Source organism: Lingula anatina, chromosome 1 (genome assembly GCF_051362555.1).
Source record: "Lingula anatina isolate TDL-2025a chromosome 1, LinAna3.0, whole genome shotgun sequence".
In the NCBI taxonomy this organism is placed as follows: Eukaryota; Metazoa; Brachiopoda; class Lingulata; order Lingulida; family Lingulidae; genus Lingula; species Lingula anatina.
Window position 1 is genome coordinate 45257631 of NC_141767.1, and position 15088 is coordinate 45272718.

Genomic DNA, 15088 nt, shown 5'->3' on the forward strand with positions numbered 1-15088 from the left:
CAGTGAAAATGTCTAGGAATGGGTTTGATTATAGATAATCCAGAACATTCTTAGGATTTATACTCTATTTGGTTTTCCTAAAAGTATCCTTGATTTAACAGATTCCTTTAATTACTTTTCTTTTTTCGTCAGGTTTATCTTGTACTTGGAGCGCCACCTGGAGCAGTGTTGTTGCTAACTTTCAGCAGAAACGTAAACACGACCACCTGTTAAGTGGTAGATTTCATCGCTGAAGTACTCAGGCCTTTCTCCTAGAGAATACTCAAAGCACTTAAGGTGTCAAAAAAGCAAATGCAGGCAACAGTGTTGTGTTTTGCACGCCGGATGTAGGTTGCTAATGCAATCCAATTTCCAAACCAAGATGCAGCAACAAGTGCAGATGGTCACAGAGCGTTAAAAGTCATATCTTACCTAGTCAGTTCGTATACAGTATGGTAAATAAACGACAAAATGGCTTTAACAGGACACATTGACATTGATGTTGTGGTGAGTGTAGTATTGTGTTATTTTTATTCATCTGTCAGTTTGCTTCTAGAGAATAAACAGTACATGTAATACGCACCCCACCCACACTGTAAACTGTTACAATTAAGTAATTGGGGAGAGTTGAGTTTTCTATTTGTGTAATTGTGGGACAGTACACTCAAAGTTGTGATGCACATGAAAAGAAAGGATTCATACCTTTTCAGGATGAAGATGCCTATTTGCGAGATCTCATACAGGCTGTGGACTACAAAAACCTGAAGAGAGTTCAGTTTTTGATGCCAAGCATCAAGGTAATTGGTTTATACTGGTATTAAATAATTTAGGTGTCATCCATTTTTATTATAATTCTCACAAGTCTACAAACCTTACAGTGTGTGTGTGTGTGTATGTGTGTGTCTATGGGGGGGGGGGGGGTTAGGGCCCTCTGTACATGTTGATGCCTTTGACTTAAATCACACCACAAATTAAATCATTCTTCTGCATTTTTTTTATATCATAGACCTAACACTACTCTAGGTAACATGCTATATCCAAGTCCCTCACCGCCTCACGCACAGCTCTACCAAGTAAACAACAAATCAGTCAAATGTCAAATTAAAACACAACAGTACACTTCTGGAAAAAAAAATTGAAATTGATTATCTTCACTTCCAGGGATGTGCTTGCAAAGGTCAACATTTCTAGCTTCATGATGTACTCTCTGAAGTGAGGGGGTATAATAAGTATATTTTTGTGTTCTAGTACTTGTAAAAATGGTGATAAAAATGGATGACCCCTTAGATAATGCAGTTGTAGTTAAATGCAAAATACAGTGTAACACAGCACAATATACTGGAAAAAATGACTTCAGACACCAGTAAGACTTGGAAATGGTAAATCGCAAGAAAATAGGATATAATGATATAATTTTAGATGAAAATATATTGCTAAGCACTGGTAATTGACAGCACAGAGAGAACTTACAAATCATTTCAATATGTTAATGTACACCGTAGTACCGCCATATTGAAAACTTCTGGAAGAGCTACCAGGACATAGCTCTTTTCGAGTTTTCAAATGTGGCATACAAGCAATGTATTGCACTACAAATGTATATTATTCTGTATTGCACATTATAATGGCACATTTTAATGTAAGTGAAGGGTTTCAAATACAGATGTATAATTTAATTATTTCATATGTCATACAGAGTACATGCTGCAAACATTGAATTAAGATGTTAATATTAATAATAATATAATAATAATAATAATTCCTTATACAAAAACTAGTAGAACATTATGCAAATAAAATTATATGTACTCAGCTGTGAGTACCAGTGCCATACCAGTAGCATATTCAGGACATGGATTAGAATCAGATTTTGTTGAGCCTTATCAAAAGTTTAGGTAAAGAAACACGTCTTTAAACACATTCTTTTCAACCTCTGTTTTAGGAACAAATTAAAGAAGTATTCACAGAGGATGATGGTGTGGGTCACTACTTTCAAGTAGCCACAGAAGACACCTCTCGCTATGCCTGGGTATTAGGAGAGGCTTTACGTAGAGCAAGCCAGCAGGGCACAGGAGATATCGTGGAATTCTTGCTGGACAGTGGAGCAGATATTAATTCAAAAAATGATGTAAGGAAATGTTGTAACTGTATATTTTATTTTAAATAATAATTAAAGATAGTGAAAATAACTAAGACCATAAAAAACATTACCCCCTCCTAAAAAAGAAAAAAACTTAATTGATTTTCTTTAAAATTTCATATAAACTACAAATAAATGTGGATGTCATCTGCAGTTTCTTTAGTGTCAGTGCACATCATTATTGTTTGATTCAATAACATTATACTTTTAATTTCAGGAAGGGTTTACTGCACTCATGAAAGCCAGTGAGAGAGGCCAGTTAGATGTAGTACAGATATTGCTGAGAAGAGGGGCTGATGTTAACTTAACAAACAAGGTACCAGTTACAGCTATACAACACAACATTCAACCAGATAGCATTTTAATCCAGCGTAATGACTTACCTGTAAAATATCCAAAACAAATGTTGATCATTATACATTTTGAATAGCACCTTATCAGTAGGTACAAGTAGTTCAACATAACATAATTTCATCAGCAGTTTGATTTTCAGTATTGGTTGAGTTCTTATATACTCCATGCTAGTATCATAACTATTGTTCTTTCTTTCTTTTTCTTTCTTTCTTTGTGAAATGTTTCATAAATATTTTCCTGAAGTTTATTGATTTAAATGCATCTATCACCCCCTCTATCTCGCACCCCCCTCCCCTCTACACATGCACACAGTAGCTGCTATACTTGATTTTTGCTCTCTCAGGTTGGTTCCAGTGCTCTCCAATGGATATCACGTATTCCAGAAAGATGGCCTGTTGTGAAGATGTTGCTTGAACATAAGGAGACAGATGTCAATCTTGCTGCACATAAGGTATATATTTATTGTTGATATTTGAAGAGGAGTACTGCAAAGACATTGGAATATATTTGATCAGATATTATTTTCTGTGCTATGATTGATTATTGTTATATAAAAGAATTATAATCCATCTCATTGTTTTGAACATCAGGTCACCAATTATCCATGGGAATTTTTTCAATATTGGGCTTCATATGTATTTACAGACTGCTTAGGTCAATGGTAACTTAGTAAACCAAGTGCAAATTTTGAAGCATGTTTATTATCATCTTTTTCATTGACAAGAAATTTTGAAGTTAATTTTTGTTCATATTTTAGCTAGGTAAGACTGCTTTGCATTGTGCAGCAGAGATGGACACACTGGGGAAAACTTTGAGACTACTACTGGATTACAATGCAGACCAAAATGCGAAAGCCAAGGCATGCAATATGTTTATCAATGAAATAGTTAACATTTGGATAATAGGCACAAAATGAAGCATTAAAAATAATGATGTCTGTGATGGGAGATTTTAGGATAGTGGTTAATTAGTTTGTTGTACGTTGTACCAGTACAAGTAAATGCTGTTTATTGTACAGGTGTATGTCACTTTTTAAAAAACTCAACATTCAATTTATTAGATCCTGTCATAAAATCTTGTCAAATTTGATAAATTGTTTTAATATAGTGCTTTGTATTATAGCCAGAACTTAAAGATTTGGAAATATGTATTACCATGACCCCTTGCCTTTTAAGGATGGCCGTACAGCTCTCCATTTTGCAGCAGAAAGAGGACACCATAGGAACATTGTCACATTAATACATTATGGAGCACATCCACATGTGAGGGAAAATCAGGTACTTGTTTAATTTTAACCTGGTATACTGGTAGGTACATGTACATCAGTAACATGTGCCTTGGAAAACATTGCATGTGCACTTAATTGTTACACATTTGTCCAGTGTATACACAATATTTAAGGGCTAAATACCCGGTAGACCTTCATGTACCAAATTCCATCACCTTGTCAAATAGAAGCACAAAAGAAACACAGTATCAAATAGTTGACACAACTTCCCATGCATAGCACTTCCCTAGCTTTTCCATGCTATTTTAGTTGGGTTCCACCCCTATGCACCTAGCTGCACAGAATGGAGAAGTCAGAGTTGTTGAGGAGTTATTACTTGGAGGTGCTGATCCTACCATCAAGGATAGGGTAAGCAACTTATTGTTTGAATATTTTATCCCCACCCCACCCCTTTTTAATAGCCGAAGGCCAGGCAAAATTGTATTTACAAATAGCTGTCATTTTCTTTTGTATTAATTATGAAATAATTTTAATAAACTGTACTTTGTAATTAAGAACATTTTTATTCCTGAGTAAATTTTAACAATTTTATCCCTTTTCAGTTTGGTAGAACAGCCAAAGATAGAGTGGTAAATTATTCTAAGATTATCAAAGAAAAGAAATTGTACTTTGATGAGTTGATGAGGATTTTTGAAAGTCAGGCACAGATGATTCATTGTCTAGAGGTAAATATGTGCATGGCAAAAGCTAATGATTCAGAACCAGTTTTCTCCTGGTGAGCTTACATTATGATCAGTTGTTGTTCTTAATGATGGAGATAAAGGGAAAACTGCTTAATTTTCCAAGAAAGTTATTATTACTTTTGTGATATAAAGGTCTAACCCGCATGTTATGTTTTTAACTAAAATAGCTTACTGTTTTACTGAATGGTAATTTATTTCAGAACCAAAAATTCCAACAAGTAATACATGATGTGTGTGAACTCATTCCTGATAGACATTGGATTCATTTATGCACAGACTTATTTCAAGACCAAGAAACTGCTGAGAAAGTCAATAAACAAGTCAAGGACAAAATTTTAGATGGCGGACTGCCCATTATTGCTTATAATGTTCTGAAGGAGTGGACAAAGCAGTGTCCACTTTGGGCCACTTATTGGGTGTTTGACCGTGCACTCAGGGACAACAATTTAGATTATATTGCTGGTAAGAAATGGCCTCTAGTATTTAATAATATATATAGTTATAACATTGTTTCCCTCAATTACACAAAATTTTTTGCCCATCACAGTTATCCCTTTTAATCTTGTTGTTCAATTCTTTCTGACAGTGTATCATCTTATAAAAGCATATTGATACATAATAACAAACTACCCAACTTTTTGGAGTGCCAAGCCTGCCTGAATCAGTCCTCTGTATGTACACTATGGTAACTATTAAAATGTTTTGGGTACCCATAGGCCCCATTCAGAATGAGAAGAACTGAGTGCTAACTGGGCCACGGCTTAAATATGGCACAGTAATAAATCTCACCTCTATTCGACCAGATGCATGGGGAGGAGTGTGATACTTGGATCTTCTATTCTGAATGGCCCCATACTGCTTTTTTTTTTGCTCTCTGTCTGGACAAATGTTACTGTATTTTTTTGCTTTTCAGATAACATGGTTGAGCAGTTTTGCTACCCCGTGACCCAAAGAAATAAAAAGGTTTTGCCAAAGCCATGGCTGTGATTTTACAGAAAATGGACCTTTTTTTATCAAAGTTTTAGTTTGAAAGTGTTAAAGCAAAGATATTAAAATCAAACATGACCATAAAATGTGACATTAGGATTGTGCAGCTTAATGGATTTCAGACGTTACGGTTCATTTTGATACTAGTTGTAATATGCTACATGTACTTTCCTTAATATCTTTACAATTAAAATGAATAATAAAAAGCCTATTTATTTTTAATAAGATGCATGGATTTTTTTTATCATGTTCAACTATATTATATGATTCGTAAAGTTTTCATTTCTGTGGGTATTTAAGAGTGTCATACTGGTATTTTCCTCTTTGAAAGTTGTTTTCATTTTACTTTTATAAAGGGGGCATTAGACAATTATCAAATGTATGAAATGTATTTTTCTAATCAAGCTACCAAGATTGTGTGCATTTAACTTTTTGAAGGAGTAAGAAGTTAGTAGCATTACAAAATGTATTATATAGATTTTGTGCCTTCATTTTCTTGCAACTTTCAGTTTCTTCAAGAGTGGTATCATGTACATTTTGGTATCCTTGCATGGTCATCTCATATTTATCAAAGAAAAAATGAAATCAGGGACCATATCCACTACCTAATACAGCTATCAACTTAATTTTACCAATTTAGAATTTACCATCAAAAGTAACTGGCATGACCAACCACAGAAAGTGAAGCAGTCTTCAAAAGTCTTAATTTTTTTCAAAAGAAAATTATTTGCACCTAATGGGTTTTATAAAGAGGCTTTATTTTGCTAAACCAAAGTACATGGTTGCTGATTAATATTTGGTAAAACCTAAATGATAATACTTAATTACATTTATATGTATTTTATCCTTTAACTGCATATTTTAATCATGAAATATGGTGTTCTTTCACTAAATAGAATCATATAAAAATATTCATTTCCTTCCATTTGCCCACAATAAGACTAATCCAGTATGTATCAATAATAAATACTTAGCAACTGCTCTGGTTGGAATCCTTCACCAAGTTAATCATATATATTATACACATATGAATAAATTCTATTTCATACAGTAATGATATTATACTATAATATATAATTACAGTGTATATAATGTATGTATACAAATATGAAGCTCTGAATATGCATAGAGTGATGTTTATACTGTTGTGTATTGCTATAGGCATCCAGAATGAACATAAATTACAGACTAGATTTAAACTAGGCATAAAAAAACTAAAGACTAAAAAAATCATTACACTGCACATAAAATTATTCAAAATAAAAGTTTTCCTTTCAATCTCATGAACTGTGGCACAACTGAGACATCTGAGATAAAAAAACTTTTTTTATTAAAACATACTAGTAATTTCACACACCTTTTGATTGTTCTATAATATGAGATCCAACTGATTATTAAAAAGAATCTTAGAAAAATAGCCAATTGCACTGTCACATGGCAACATTCTGACTAGATAATATCATTTTTCAAGTATGTTCAATAATTGCTTAATCAAACTACCTCAAGTTGTAGTCTTAAATAATTTCCAAAATATATATAATATCATCATTTAATTCTTAAACCTTGAACTGTGTAGCACCATAAATATTGACCTGATAATCTAAAAATCAGAAATTCTTGAGCAACCAAATGCAAATAATTTAATAATTCCAAATTGAACAGAGCAACAAATCTTTTTTAAGTTCAGAATGAACAGATATTTTTCACTGTACATAAAATCATTATATTTCATGAGCAGAAATATTAACTGGCCATTCATTGGCCTAGTTGATTCTAGACTGAAATCTCTATCACCTATGACTGAGTTTGGAAGTGCACTATTTGCATACCTATCACATAGTCAATTGCTCCAAGAAAACATTTGATTCATGGCTCTTAAACTTATAAAATATAAACAAAAACAAAAAAATTTAAAACATAATCAAACAGGACAAGAAATAAAATCTTAATACCTTCTCATTCAAAATATAACATGGAAAATTAAAAACATAACTATATTATCAATGTGATTTGAAACAAATGATAATATGGCGATATGTATTTCTAATATTATATATTAAAAGCCAATTAGATTTAAAAAAATTAATATGGATTCAACTCTTCCAGACAACAATGCTTTTGATCAAGTAAAATGTTGATTGGAAAACAAATTGGGAAAATTCTGAAATAATTTTTAGCATTTTTACTAGATGTTGTAATGTAGTGAGTAGATTTGCAGTATACACCAACAGTATCTAATTGTATACAAAAATGCATGATATAAATGCACAAATTCCATGATATAAATGTTGAACCATATACAAAAAAAATTATTTCAAGAAAAATAAATGAGAACTAAATAACAATAAATTAATTTATGATTGTATCTAGACAATTGTGTATAATAGTTCAATTTAAATCAACAACAGAAAATGAACTAACATGATAGTGGCCAACATGGGCAACTTTTCAGCCATGCATAGAGCACCAACTTTGCAATAAGTATTATGACAATTTTTGTTTTAAAATTTACAATGACATTTCAAAATATAAATCTTTAATAATGTATTAAAATATTGTTTTATTTAGATAAACATGGAAGATGTGTTTCTCCTGTATTATATCCTGCCCCACATTAAACTTCACTGGCATCCATATCTACAGCGTCAGGTTGTGTCCATCCTAAAAATTCAAGGTCCAGTTCTCTTGATGTGGTGGAATCAGAGTCGGATATCTCTCCTGAAGCATCTGAGGAAACCTCCATCTCATCTGGATCAACTTTTAAAAGCAATTTAGCTCTTGGCTTTGGAACATTTGTCTCTGCTTCTGAAGGTGATCCATCTACATCCTCTTGATGTGGTCCTAAGAGTGTGTCTCCTTGACCTGACAGCCCAACTTCTGGTGAATGGAACACATCAGATGAAGATGGATCAATCTCTGCACTATGCCATTCCATGGAATCTGATATAGAAGAGTCGGGGGTACTAGCTTCACTACTAGAAGACGGTGACCTCTTGTGAAGTGGAGGGGAAGAATGGACTGGCGATATGGTTTCACTGATTTGGGACGGTGTCCTATGACTGAGAGACAGAGGTTCATCTCTTGGAGGTGGGGTGTGTTCATCTGCTGTTGGTGGTAATGTTTTCTTTGATGATGAATGTTGATCTGTGGAGGATGCTGACTGCCCCTCTCTTGGTTTTGAAACTGAATCTCCTACTGATAATTGCTCATCAACTGGGGATGGTGTTCCATGTACAGGTGACAATGGCTCACCTGCCAAGGGTGACACTGACACTTCTGGTGACATTTGTTCATCTGTTGGGGATGGGGTCCTGGGTTTTGGTGACAACTGTCCGTCCACTTTAGGTGATGTCATATCAAATGGTGACACATTTCTCTCTGATAGCGGTGACTCTAACCCAACTGATGGTAAATGGTCATTTGTTGGTAGTAAATCCGAGGCCAATGACTTGAAATTTTCACCTTCTGGTGTCGATGATAGATTCACCTTTGACATCTCTTTTTCTTCAGGCTGCAATTTTCTTTCTGAAGAATCATTTAGGTCCATTTCTTCTTTTTTTGTCTTGGGTAAATATTCCTCTGATCCAGATTCTGATGAGTGGCAAGATTCCAAATGATCAGACTCCGCTGTACTGACCTTAAAAGGAGATGGAGGTGGTGAAGAACCAAAAAGTAGTGAATCATGTGATTGGTCTACAAATTCCCCCTCTACCTCTGACTCCATATTCAAAGAGGGAATAAACGACACATCTTCTATTGCCACTTCTTCATCCTCTTGCATCAAATTCTCAGCCTGTTTGCCATTATCGATCTTTTTATGCTCTACATTTTCCGCTTCTTCATTTTCCAACCAGTGGGAATAAGGATCACAACTGTCAGCCCCTGATTTCTTTGAAGGTGGTTTATGTCTTCCTTGTATCAAAGAACCTGACCTACTTGGGACTTCCCCAGATTTGCTGGACTCTGTGTCACTTGAAGAATTTGACATCTTCCTTGCATTCTCTGACAAATTCTCGGAGCCAACTGAGGGAGTTTTTCTTCTTTCTCCTTCCAGAAGAGATTCAGACCTATTTGGCACATTTTCTGACTCGTTGATCTCAGTGGTATGCCTTAAAGTCTTATCAGGACTAAATGCAACCTCTTGTGATACAATTGAAGGCATTTTTCTCCTTCCATCTTCCATTAGAGAAGCTGATCTCTTAGGCAAATCTCCATATTTTAAAGATTGCGCCTCTCTTGCAGAACTGGACCTCCCACCAGGTCTGGTAGTATTGACCTCTGACCCAATTGAAGAGGCCTTTCTTTTTCCGTCCGTTAAAAGAGAACTGGATCTACTGTGCAAACCTTCAGATTCAATAAATTCTGTCTCTCTCAAAGAAGTTGACCTCCTTCCTGGACTGTGAGGATGACCCTCGGACCCAGCAGACGATGAATCCCATGGCGGACTATGGCATACATTTTCATAGTCACGATCCAAGTCCTGTGGTGTAATTTTCAATTTAGCAGACTTTCTTCTGGCACTGGACACATCTGAGTGTACCGAAGAGCGATGTGACCTTTTAGAGTGAACTGGTGATATTTCTTCAGAAAATGGTGTCACTTCAGTGAAAGTCACCTCTGGAACAGAAGGTACTTCAACATCATCCTCAGCCAACTCTTCAAAAGCAGGGTTAATGATTCCCTTACCTGGGCCCTCATTGGACGATCCGCCCTCATCTGAAGGGCGTCTGGCACTTGGATCTGAACACAGCGACACATGGCCCTCTTGTACTAGAGTTAACCCTGGTGTTGATTTTCTCACATAGGCAGGATTGGTGAACTTGGCAAATTCCCGACCAAAGCTCATCCTCACAGGGTATTTTTTTCTGTACCAAACAAGGAATCCAACAACACCCACTGCAGTGATGATAAGCAGTGGAACTATCACACCAGCTGCGATGGCCCCCTTGTTATCTCCAGGGGCAGATGCAACAGCTTGAACATGTCCATTTTTGGGTGTGGTGGCTGTTGTTGGTACTGGTTTGGTTGGATAGAAGACAATTGTCTTTGTAACTCTCTGATCAGGTGGGAGAATTTCCAAAGTTGTTCTTTCTATGGGGTTAATCTGCAAATGAATAAGGTAATACATTTTTACAAAGTGACAAAAACCAAAGTAAAATGTTCATAACCACCATTCTTAAAATGGTATCTGCTTTAATATCATCTAACACTGACATCAGGTTATTCTGTCTGAAATCCAAAATTTAGTTTAAGACTGCTAAATAAAGGTAGCTGATACATTTTTTCAATCAATACTGACAATGTACATTTTTTTTTAAGTATTGACTATAGGTCTGAAGAGAGTAATGTATTTGTTTTTAAATTAGTTTCATTAATTACCCAAGCTGGTGAAGTTCTTCTCTCTGTAACAACTTTGGTAGTTTCTTTTGGTTGGAAATCAGAGGTCACCATCTCAGTCCATTTTTCTTCTGTCTTCACTGGCACAAAGGGGGTGGTTTCCATGGGAGGTCTGAATGAACCATACTCAATATAAAACCCTCTGGTATCTTTAGTCTCTAATGGCATGCTGTATGAAATGATAACAATGTTTGTTGCACTGGTGATGTTTTCCACTGTCTCTGTTTTTCCATCAAGTCTAGCAAGTCTAGATTCTAATTTTGTTTGCCCATCATAGATGTCTACAAAAACAACTCCTTCCTCAGCATTGGGCAACTGAAAGTACCTAAAGTAAAGCATGATGAGCTCATTTTCCTTCGCTTCTATTTTCCATGTACAGGACTGATGTCCAAGAGTTTGGTTGTCAGGGTAACCCGGACTTGCCACTGCACCTTCACCTCCATGTCGTAACATGGGATCTTGCTGGCGATCCTGTGGACGGCAAATCCTGCACTCAGGGGTGTGGGGCTGCCACTGGGGCACCCCGTGGTGGACATCCTGACAGGTGAGAAGAGAAGCACCAATAAGATCAAAGGGTGGTGAGCAATGGTACATTACCTGGGAGCCAACGGAATAGTTCAATCCAATGACTACGCCATTTTCAATCTCAGGAGGGGGAGAACAAACGCTACTGTCAAAAGCAACAAATTTGATTTTGAACTGGGATGTGGGAGTGATGGTCTCAGATGCAGATCTGAAAGACACTTGAAAGGCATTAGTGTGTGTGTATAGTTGCAGTGTGCTGCAATCTTCTGTACACATTGTCTGTATAGAGGTGGTCTGTTGACTTTCAGTTATACTCAAATCATCCATGTTTGATATATGGATTTGAGGAATGGTAATACTAAACCGCTTTTTTTCCCCTGGGACAGTAATGAGCCACATACATAGGCGACCACTTGTATTAAAAGGCATGGGATAGTTTGGAGATACAATAGTTCCCTCCCCCATATTGTACTGTCCTCCACATTTACCAGTACAACTTGGAGAGCCCTGCCAATCATTGAAAAGTCCCATGTTTATGCAGGTTATACTCTGGGGGCCATGTCTCTGAAAGAAAGCATCACACACAAACTGAACAGTTGAGCCTACTTCATAACGCGACTCATCAGCTAGAAGTTGGCCATTTTGAATCGTCTTTGGTTTACCACATGTGTTGGTTGGAACGGCCTGATAGCTAAGAATAAAATGACCATCTACCGGGTTTGTTTCTTTATTATCGATCTTCACTGTTACTGTGTTAGTTCTAGATGAAATGGTTCCAAGAGGACTAGTAACACTAATTAAGGCAAGTTCTTCAGCACCATCAAACAGTTTCACTTTCACTTCAGAGTCATTTCCAAATGTCATGTTCCTCAGAGTCACTTTCACAATTTGACTGGGGTGAACATCTATAGTGATCTGACAAGGCCCTGGCAAGAGAGGCCCTGGGTAACCTGGGCTATATATAATTCCACTTGAACGTCTAAGTAGAATGTCCCTGTACGTTTCATTATTTGTGTCCCATATTTTACAATATGTCTTGCATTGGGGTAGGGCCTGACTCCCATAAAGCCATCCTTGTGAAGTGCAGATATTATTGATATGCATACTGTTTGGCCGTTGGAGGTAAAAACCATCCTTGCACCTGTATTCAATTTGATGTCCCACAAAGTAAGTCATGTTGTCTGGGATATAAAACATGTTTGACGGAGTTGGTGGACTTCCACAAGCAAAAGGATGGACAAGATTGTACCTCAGCTCAAAGGAATCATACAAATTATTGGACGTGAGCTGAATCAGCACCTGATTGGTTTGGTTGATAAGAAGGTTAGTAAAATGAGATGAAAAGTTTGCCAAAATACCCTCTGAGACTGAGGGCGATTGCATCTGTTCATTTTTCACAGTAAGGAAGGAGCCATTTTCATTTTCAACATGTAAGTTAAACTGAGATGCTGTAATGTTAATTGCATAGCCAATTGGAGCATGTATTGCCCATGTACACTGAACTGGAAACTTGATGCGACTGTCACTATTATTCCCTGATGTCTGATATTGTTGGAAGTTGGGTGATAATATCACTGGTTTTTCATTTGGCACAAGAAAATATCTGACTAGATTTGATTGTCCTTCAACAGTGTCTGTTATTTTACCATTCACACAGGGAATGTAACATTGTGGAATGTCTCTAGTCCAATAAGGTAAACCACTGTCATTGAGTTGACATGATATGTTTGTAGGTCCACTGACTGTGAAACCTGGATCACAGCTGAATTCAACCAGTGACCCAACTCGGAAACTATCCCCTTTTCTGGACCCATTTCTCAAAAGCTCTGGTTGGGGGCAGTATTGTGTACTAACACTGTGGAATGTTATATTAAAACGACTATTTTCTTGTAGCTGCTGGTTATCTGCTTGGAAATGAATCCATAGTTTGCTGCTGTTCGTGTCTATCACTGTATTATCTTGCACTGTTCCACTGAATTCCCATTCTGCTGTAACATTTCTATTTAATTGTGGATCCACTTTGTATACTCTTAATACATCTCCCCCATCAAGGTCTTGTTTAGAGTCAGTGTTTAATACAACGAGCCTAAGATTAATGCTTTTCCCTCGCTCCACTGTAATTGTCCACTGGCATGTCACACCAAGTGGATAGGTATTTGGAAATCCAGGAGAGATCAGTTGTCCACTATCACCATTCAGATCTTGACCACATTGATCTGAACTTCTGATAAAGGTCCCACAAGAGAGAAATAATATGGCACAGAGGTTAAGTGCAGAAGACATGCAAATCCTTAGCATATTGAGATTTTATGTGACTTTACTCTTTCTTCATTTTCTTCATGTATGTTCATCAGTAGTGCTTTCTGTGTATGTATAAACTTCAAGTTTACTGTCATACTTGTAAAACTTCAATTAGCACCTTCTGATGTGTATCACCACTGCTAGTCTTGGTGTCCATTCAATAGTAGTGACTCATACACTGCCTAGCATAAGGGCAAGGCCCATAGCCTGGGGATCAAACATATAGTTCACATTTTACTGATGGTGTTCAGCAGCATAATTTATGTCAATTGCATCCAGTTACTGCTTAGCCAGTAGCAGGGTCAATAAGTTAGACACCTTGCCTTTCCTTCAGGCATGGCTTTTAGAACTGTGGCCTGAAATAAAAAAATAACAAATTGTAAAATTTTCAAGTAAATGTAAATGTAAGTTTTCCTATGCACATATCTTTTATTTGAGATTTTGTCTTCATATCCCTTTAAAATATATTACAATAATATGTGGACTTTATCCATCTGACAAATTTGATGTAGAAGGTTGCATCACGATGAAAAGTATGCAATATTTAAAAGTAGGATTTGTTTCTAAAATAGACAAAGAAACCCCAGCAATTCGATTTCTGAAAAACTGGATCTTTTTACGCACTTCTTTTGCACTTAAAAAATGAAATAGAACCTAGATTTAATTTTGATTCAGAGCATAACTTTTCCTTATCAAAAGCATGGTTCTTCCTAGCTACCCCCCCCCCCTTTGCCTTCCTGCAAAGTTGAATGACCTACCAGAACTAAAACATGCATGCATATTGTATAGAACCACACATAACATGCACTACATAATGTAAGCGCTGTTATTTATATATATGCACATAAAAAGGTAAGAGAAAGTACTAGCATGTGATAATCTGTGGTATGGTCCTCCTTTCAGTGCTGGTATCAAAATTTTGATATTATTACTCCTTATAACTGTACTAGTACCAGGTACGTGCAAATGTTAGAACTACAGTACAGCCATGACAACATGCAGTTACAGTCGCTGGTTACTGAGGGATTTTTTTAAACCCAACACTTTTGCGCGTAGCTACATCGTATGGGTACATACTATTTACTAATGTACAAATACAATGCAGCTGGCATGCACATTCCAACACAATGTCTGCAGGTCAACTTCACCCACAAGGAAATTTCGAATGTAATAGGCTCGGATTTTTTTTGTTTAAATAAAAAATTTAAAAAGAGCTCAAATAATAAAAACTGTAATGTACCTGGTTATTTACTCCCGCTGTTTGTTGCCACAAAAAGCACCAACTAATGTCAGTGCAAAGCACGGACCCGCACCGCCCCTCAATCACTTCTGTCAACAGGTGGTACTAATTCAAGATAAGCTAAGACTTCAAGGTTAAAATTTTGAAAATAAAAGTTGTACTAGCGAAAGACATAGAAATTATTAGCTATTATT

The 15088-nt window shown here is 36.3% G+C and overlaps 2 protein-coding genes across 2 annotated transcripts; one reads left to right on the forward strand and one right to left on the reverse strand.

Annotated features, from left to right (window-relative positions):
* The first annotated feature begins 121 nt into the window (after positions 1-121).
* LOC106176237 (uncharacterized) lies at positions 122-5658 on the forward strand. The gene is made up of 11 exons (XM_013558534.2): positions 122-486; positions 690-776; positions 1922-2107; positions 2337-2435; positions 2817-2924; positions 3231-3332; positions 3649-3750; positions 4011-4109; positions 4304-4426; positions 4645-4906; positions 5358-5658. The coding sequence occupies exons 1-11, from the start codon at positions 451-453 to the stop codon at positions 5429-5431; spliced, it is 1278 nt and encodes a 425-aa protein (XP_013413988.2). The 5' UTR covers positions 122-450; the 3' UTR covers positions 5432-5658.
* Positions 5659-6168: 510 nt separating this feature from the next.
* LOC106176236 (uncharacterized) lies at positions 6169-14994 on the reverse strand. The gene is made up of 3 exons (XM_013558533.2): positions 14895-14994; positions 10811-14010; positions 6169-10535 (listed from the first exon to the last, which is right to left on the reverse strand). The coding sequence occupies exons 2-3, from the start codon at positions 13649-13651 to the stop codon at positions 8046-8048; spliced, it is 5331 nt and encodes a 1776-aa protein (XP_013413987.2). The 5' UTR covers positions 13652-14010; positions 14895-14994; the 3' UTR covers positions 6169-8045.
* Positions 14995-15088: the final 94 nt, after the last annotated feature.

Bases quoted from the DNA above. Each gene is read 5' to 3' on its own strand.
- LOC106176237 (XM_013558534.2), top strand. From the start codon at position 451: ATGGCTTTAACAGGACACATTGACATTGATGTTGTG. The intron at 487-689 runs GTGAGTGTAGTA...ATACCTTTTCAG, and splicing joins ACATTGACATTGATGTTGTG to GATGAAGATGCCTATTTGCG. The intron at 2,925-3,230 runs GTATATATTTAT...TTCATATTTTAG, and splicing joins TCAATCTTGCTGCACATAAG to CTAGGTAAGACTGCTTTGCA.
- LOC106176236 (XM_013558533.2), bottom strand. From the start codon at position 13,651: ATGCTAAGGATTTGCATGTCTTCTGCACTTAACCTCTGTGCCATATTA. The intron at 10,536-10,810 runs GTAATTAATGAA...ATTCATTTGCAG, and splicing joins GAAGAACTTCACCAGCTTGG to ATTAACCCCATAGAAAGAAC.